General features: G+C 44.2%; 1 protein-coding gene across 1 annotated transcript in view; it reads left to right on the forward strand.

The window, feature by feature from the left end:
* Positions 1-8,063, forward strand: part of LOC106312060 (rop guanine nucleotide exchange factor 14) — a 26,100-nt gene that overhangs the window by 10,427 nt on the left and 7,610 nt on the right. Inside the window, 3 exon segments of the mRNA XM_013749435.1 lie at positions 6,310-6,390; positions 6,466-6,531; positions 6,533-6,733. Coding sequence (XP_013604889.1) covers positions 6,310-6,390; positions 6,466-6,531; positions 6,533-6,733 — 348 coding nt within the window.

Here is an 8,063-nt window from a genome sequence, read left to right on the forward strand (position 1 = left end):
CCCGCATGCTTACCAGGATGGACATGCGCCACTGTGCCAAACACCTTGGCTTCCTCACTGATTCCAGCTTCCTGTTCTGCGGCCTTTTCCACCAGTTCGGCCACAGTATCATAGTTCCGGATCTTACAACGAGTTCGAAGATTAACCCTGAGTCCGCGCATGAATTTGCGGACCAAGGAGATTTCCGACTCAGCCTCACGCCCAACATACTTCTTGAGGCTGTTGAATTCCGCTTCATACTCTCTTACAGTCATGGATCCCTGTTCCAGTCTGAGAAAAGCTCCCTCGAGCTGGTCAAATGCTTCCGGCGGAAAATACTTCCCACGGAATTCGGTCTTAAAGGTCGCCCACGTGCAATGCTCAGCACCAATCCGAGCCGCTACACCTCGCCACCAGATGTGCGCATCACCGTCCAAGTAGTGGACCGCAATGTCCTTCTTGTAAGCAAGAGGACAACGGATCGACTTAAAGTTCCGCCCTATCCTGTCGATCCAATGATCTGCTTCCTTCGGTTTGGAAACACCCAAAATCCCAGTTTCTGCATGTGATCCATAACCTTGAGGTAAGATGGATTCCTAACAACGTGCACCTCTTCACCATCAGGCACCACGTTCTCCGCTTCGTCCGCAACAGGTGCAGCCACTGGAGGTGCCACCGCTGCAGGCAGTCTTGCCAAGACTTGCCCCAACATAGTCAAAATGGCCTCCAATCCAACCGGAGCAGCAGCAGCTCCAGCAGCAGCACCAGCCGCTGCAGCATTGTTCAAGTTCGCTGCATTCTGGGCAGCATTCCGAGCCTCTTCCGTACCAGCTTCATTTCTGGCCACGTTGCTCGCAGACCCCTCAGGGGTCTCATTCAGAGTCCTTCTTGTGTTACGGTTACTTTTTGCCATCTGTAACGAGGTCACAGGCAAGTTAGTCAAAACTAACTTGGGATCAGGACTCGGAACACATAATCTACCGCGAGACGTCAGGCTTGGAAGGATGGTTTGCCCCAATAACCCACTATACTTAGATTGTCCTAGAACTCGACTACGCTCTGATACCACTTGAGACGCCCCGACCCATTTTTTCGTAACATCAGTACGAGTCTGACTCGACTTCCTCGATCAGACTTGGGCCGTTTTCATTTTTTTTTCTTACTTAGTATTATTTCAGAGTGTTCGTTCTTTTTCAGACAGTCAAGTAAAGCATAATACGATTTGAATAGATAGTCTGAGGTTCGAGTTAACAAATCAGTTCGCTATAAGCTATTACATGTTAAACTCGTCCTATATCTACCCAAACCCACCATCCTTCCTTCCTGCCTTCGTCTCGCGTTCAGACTGTGTCTTTACCCTTTCGGGTCTGGTCCTGATCTGCATCCAAATAAGGAGGCATAAGCAACAATATGCTTAGTGAGAGCGGTCATTCCGTCTCACTCAGCCAAGTAAAGCAATCGAGTCAATCAGTCAATAAACGGACATGCTTATCATCAGTCAGTTACTTAGCCGACCCAATCATTCCAAGCCAAGGCGCCATCGGATCCAGTCAAGCCCTAGCAGGCCAATACGGCTCTAGGCGCATGATCTGGTCCAGATGCGTCGATGGAAGGAATCAACTGTTCGGACTAAGCCAGATCTTAGCAGATAATTCGAATTAGACAAGCAATCAGTACATAGAACATTCCGATCAGTCAGACTACGATTCAGTACGATAGGCTACGGTCACGCACTCACCTTTGTCTTAGAGTCTGTATGTTCTGTTTGATTCGGTCTCTTCTGACACCTCTTGAGCGGTTTACGTCGGATCTTCTAACTTCCAGACAGTCGGATTTACCCAATCAGACGTTCATTCTTGACTCGGATCTGTTCGATCCAGCCAAATATCGAAAGTTCTCTCTTAATCGGACCTTTCTCTCTGTGTGTTTTCTCTCTGGTTCTTTCTTCCAGTTTTCGTACAGAATGTCGAAATAAGACGAAGGAGACGATTAAAAAGGCAGTTGGGCGGTTTAGGCCCGAGAAACTGTGGCTCTTAAACCGTCACCGACAGTCCGTGTATTCCACGCGCAGATTCCACGCGCGGCTCTTAAACCGTCACCGACAGTCCGTGTATTCCACGCGTGGCTCTTAAACCGTTACCGACACCCCGCGCTCTAAGCCGTTCCAGCGCGAGTTTTTCCACTATTCGGATTTTAACTGTTCCCGCCAGTTTCACATAGGCGAAAATTGAGCTAGAGCCGACTGATCCAGTCAACAATTCTGACCGGCTTGTCCGAATCAGACTGATTCTACTGAATCAGCTCATCTCAGCTTAGCGGACAGTCTTAACCGCCTTGCCTGATTTCAGACGATCGCTGTCTAGCCGACCAGTTCAACCGTCTTGTCCGAATCCAACAACACTTGTCCGGATCCAACCAACGCTGCCCGAAAATTCCGCTTTGCCTGGATTTTCATCGAGTTGTCCGAACATCCTGAGTTTCAACAAACCGAACGGCTGGTCCAATAACCCGAGCGTAAGACCGACTGATGGAGCTTTGTCTGGCTCAAAAACAGATCCGTTCCTAGCTTTAATCGGGTTCATGGTTTCGCTCTAGTCGCTACTAATCAGGCGCCGATCCAAGTTCTCCCATCCACCCACGGAAAGTCCTTCCAACTCTGATCAGCTCTTTCTAGCATCATCCAATCCATTCAGAACGTTCTCACAGTCCGACCAGTCAGTCCTCAGATCATCCTAACATCGATCTTCGGAACACGGTCGCTACACTATCCCCCGGTTCGGCGAGAGAAAGACAATAACAAAAGAAACACACCCTCCATCATTCGATCGATCACATAATAAAGAGACAGCTTTCAGCCACGTAATAGTTAAAGAGGAGAGCCTCCACTCACGAGCTCTAGACCACAATGATCCCATTCCCGCTTTGGAACCTACGAAAAGAACTCACGACCATGAACATAATACTTTTCATCATCTTATTAACTAAATAGGTTTATATGATTAGATAGTTCGGAGTTCTTCTTGTATCAAGACTGAAGACCGAGACATAGAGTTCTCCATACATTACCCATCATGTTTCTCTTACCATGCCAATACGTCTTGGGTCAGCCACTACGAGTTTCTAACGGCTTGTAAGACCGCACGTAAAACGAAGTCCCATCCTCTCGTGGAAGATATCTCGGAGGCTTGAGGATTGAAACCCGATCACACATTCCCACCAAGTAACTGCGTCCATGAAGATATCAACACGTTCTCTCTATAGAGACGACTCATCACAAGACAGACACAAGAGTTCTCCTCCATGAAGAATGCTCAACGGAGTTGTGAATCCCATCATGTTCCTTTCACCTCCCCGATAAGTTTCAACATATGTTGAGGAACAAAGATCTCCAACACGATAGATGACCTTACATGAACGTCTTTAACCAACTTGAGTTCTAAGAACCCGTTTACTAATGTCTAGAAAAGACATATAGTTTGAGACCGATGAACCTGACGTTTCATTCGAGTACCGATGAATTGACATCTCGAGACCGACGTAGCCGACATCTCTCGAGAGACAGATGATGCTGGTGTCTCGCTTGAGACGACAAAGTTGATGCCTCCAGACCGATAAAGACAATTTCTCACTCGAGACGACAAAACTGATGTCTCTCTCAAGACTGATGAAATCATCATCCTGACTTAATATGATTGATAAAAGATCAGATCCAGCCGCAGTAAGACTTGATCCACAACGACGAAACTAAGAGTCTGCTAGCAGGCCGCTGCCATCCCATTCACCAGACGTAGAAGACAAACGATCTAACCATCAAATTCAATGGGATCCGACATCACACTCAATCTTATGAGATCTCGATCATAAAAGTTCACGAGGTCCCGTGTCAACTCCGATCATTGCAGTACCAAACTCTGAGACTCGGATATTCCCAGTATGGAAGTCCAAAGAATATGAGCCGTCACGATCATAGATCACAGCCCAGGCGACAAACATGGTCACGATTGAGCCACCTAGAATTTCCCAGATTGGACAAAAATTGGATCGACTAGCTCAAATACAGAAGCCCACCAGTTTGTGCTCCAATTAATTTAACCGACCAAGAACAACGCGAAAACCCCTCGAGTTATCGAGCTCCCGAAACCCTAGCCACGTGGATATGATTTGTGTAAGACACAGTACCGACCAACATAAAGCAGAAACAAATCTCGCATCAGAATTAAAAGACAAACGAACTCAATCCCTAATGAACTCGTGAAACACGAAGTGTCAACATGTCATCCTTCTCTGATAAAGGCATCGAGTTACATCTCCGACGAGCTCATGTAACTCGAGGAGAAGGTAAAGAATCTCGCTTCTAGAAGACAACAAGCCGGATCTCCAAGTAGCTTGATCTCGAATGGGTCGATAATCAATACACTTTTTTTTTTTAAAAGCATCGTTGTCGATCTAAGATAAGCTCGATCTTCGGAAAAGCGAAGAATAACAATCTATCCATTTTTTTTTTATAAAAAGAACCATCCACTGCAGAAGTAGCCTGACCTCAAATAATCTCGACCTACTTTGATCACTTCTTCAGAAGAAATGGATAGATTTTATCTATATCATTTTAAAGAAGCTCTCGACCATGGAATATTTTATGTGAAAGAAAATGACAAATCTAGACAAGCCATGCAGAAATATTCGTCCTTAGGCCACAACTGGTCCGCGAGTTGGATTCCTGATCAGCTTCCATCTCGCAAAGCATCTCGAGGACGAGCGATATAAATTGCTCCTATAGCCGAACCAAAGTAAACGTTCGACTCTCTACGTGTAGCCAATCATTTGCATTGACTTAATGATTCGTTGGGATTATATACAATACCTTTACACAAACAAAAAGTATTTACATAAACAAAAATCGACGAGCATATTCATATCAACAGACTCGATAAACATATTCATCATACGAATCCAATCTACCAAGAGAGATCAAGGGAACTCTTCGTACTTATCAAGATCGACATCTCCGTTGCAAAGCTCAACCCACTACCTGCACAGTATCCAACTCTCATCTTTTTCGCAGCGTTTTCAATAAATTCCATTGAAATCTCGTCTGGACCCATGTACATAAAGTAAGTCGGTCATGTAATGATCAAACGGACCTCAAGTGACTTGGTGCAATGCATATAGTAGCTCAGATCAAACTCATGTTCCGATCACGACAAACAAGCCAAGATCAAACGCTTCATGCAATCACTCTTGCACGATCTCGCTATCAAATGGCAAAAGACTTCGTGAATTCTATAGAGAAGAACCAACTTGGAATCATATCTCTGTTTCAGATATTGAAAGGCTTTTCCATCCTCCATCCTCGTCAACTCACTTGAACGACTGGGGGGACAAATGTTGGACCCAGATTTCTCACTAAATCTCTCCCACTATTCTCGGTGTGTATTTTATCAAATATTGAGTAAATGATGTTTAGTTATAAGTCTCCTGAAATATCTGCTTCGTAACAAACGTAAGAGGAAGTCAAAGTAAGGATAGTGGAGCACGTGCAACAGCTTGAAAGTCATATAAAAAGACAAAGCCATTACTCTTAGAAGGGGATTCCCTTCCGAGCTCGACAAAGGATAGCAAACTCTTCTAACTAGGAAAATAACAGAGACGACACATCAATTACGGCCATGTATTTGATCAGACCGAAGTCCTTCATCGCCCAAGAAGCGTTAACAAGGAGATGAGTTATAGAGACGTAAAACTTTACGTCGCGACAATGCGCTTTCATGATTGATGAAGGACGAGAGCTCTTCATACGATGTTTGACCTAACGAGATCGCACGTAAGCATCCCGAACTCCTAAGAACTCGTAATCCATTCATAGACGATTCGAGACCAGCAAAGCCAATGTTCCACATAAGACAACTAAACCGACGACTAGCTCGATATGACGAGATCGATATCACGCTGAATACCAACGTAGCCCGACGTATTGATCGAGATAACAAAACCATCTCATGCTCGAGAGATCGACAAACCCGACATCTCTTTTTGAGATGATTATAATCGAACTATGTTTAGACTTAATCCCTTGACGTGTACGTAGGCAGCTCGACCTCGAGTACAGTCATGATCCTTCTTTCTCCCGATATTTCTATGATATTCAACCTGCGAATATAGTCCATTTTCGCCGACTCATACCTGATTATATCGTTGTGTTCTGAGGATATCGTTTCCTACATCATTTATCTTCCCTTGATTAAACTCCCGATCACTACTAAATACTTACTGTAGATTTTAGGATCTACACCCATGACTACTCCACATTAACTAAACTTGTTGTTCCAACAGATTATGACCCCGAAAGCTCGTGCAGACATTCATATGAATCTCCCAGCTCTTCAAAAACTGGACTCAATGCTAATGGTAAGGGTGTATGCTTATCTTTTAATCTACTTTTTCGTTACACTTTGTTTTTTCCTCTGATCATTGCAAGATTCACATGAGATACTGGACTCAATGGTGAACACATAGTTTTGGTGTTCAGGAACCGGCAGTAGAGCTGAAGGGACAAAACAGGACTACAAGCGAGAGCAAGCGATGGTGGCTTCCATCGCCACAAGTACCCAAACCTGGTCTCTCTAACTCAGCAAGGAAGAAACTGCTAGACAAGGGCAAAGTAGTTTATAAAGTCTTCAAAGCTACAAAGTCCATAAACGAAAACGTTCTTCTTGAAATGCCAGTACCTGCCATTATCAAGGAAGCTATACCCAAAGTAAGCTTTGCTTTCTTTAACCCATGTCATTGGAAAACAACTCTGTCCAGAACCGGTCCTACATATCTAAAGGCTAGAAGCCAAAACAAAAAATGTGGCCAAAATGTAGGAGGGGAGCTTCGAACCTGGCCTGGGGATGCAAGTTGACAGCAGTACTAAACCACTAGACTAACACATATTTTAACAAATATGTGGCCGAAAGTTTACTTATTTATTGACGGCCAGAAGCTCATGCTTCATCAGCTTTGGGCCAGGGCCGGCTCTGGCTCTGGCTAAACACTTTGTTAGAGCTGCAAAATGGGCGGGCTGTCCAATGGGAGTCCATGTCCAAATATATTTGGGCTTCCATTATTTATACTCATATTTTCAAATGGGCTTTAAATGGTCAAAATTTGGAAACCAATTAATCTATAGGCGTTTGTGGATTTGGTTAATATGAACATTGGGGGCCCAATTAAAAAAAAATTCTAGGATTTTCAAAGTTTGGGGGGGGGGAAGCGAAAAAGTTCATTTCATCTCTTTCACGAGTTTCGGCGACTCCTTTGGCGATTCAGGTTGCGACGAAGCTCTATGAGACCAAGTTCCATTGATTTCTCCACAGTCTCTCCGTTCTCCATTCATCTCTCTGGTCGTCTCTCGTCTCCACTTCTCCTCCGTCCGTTCTCCACTTCTCCTCTGTTCTCCACTTCTCAGAGAAGTCTTCTCCTCCGTCCGTTCTCCACTTCTCTTACGGTCAGTCTCCATCCTTTGGATTTGCTCATATTGTTGATTTTGTTTGAGATCCGAGATGGGTTTTGCAATCTGAGATTAGGTTTTTTTTTCTGATCTGAGATGATTTTTTTTGTGATCTGAGATGGGTTTTATGAGATTTGAGATATGTTCATTTTACTTCATAGATTCATAGAGTTAAATCACTTGTTTTGAAGATGGGTCTGCTTGTGATAAGTTAAATTCATTGCTGTCGATTTGCTTGTTCATATACTTGTTTGTTCACTTGTGATAAGATGGGTCTGCTTGTGATAAGTTATGTTAGGATTTCCTTCAACAGACAAGACTCTAGTTGTGTTAACTTTAGATACATAACAGATTTATGTTGAGATGAATGAAACAGAGAGAGAGAGCTTTGGATAAGAGAGTGTGAGAGAGAAGAGAAGGAGAACACACAGACATTTAACGAGTTCACGCCCATTAACGAGGGTCGCTACATCTCGCCGAGACTATGCTCGGAATCCACTAGAACAAAGGGATTACAAGAGGTTACAAGTGATTCTCCTAAGAATGGCTAAGGAAACCACTCTGTAAAAACCCCTTAGAAACTACCCAAGGCTTA

The sequence above is a fragment of the Brassica oleracea genome, chromosome C8 (assembly GCF_000695525.1).
Source record: "Brassica oleracea var. oleracea cultivar TO1000 chromosome C8, BOL, whole genome shotgun sequence".
Taxonomy (NCBI): domain Eukaryota; kingdom Viridiplantae; phylum Streptophyta; class Magnoliopsida; order Brassicales; family Brassicaceae; genus Brassica; species Brassica oleracea.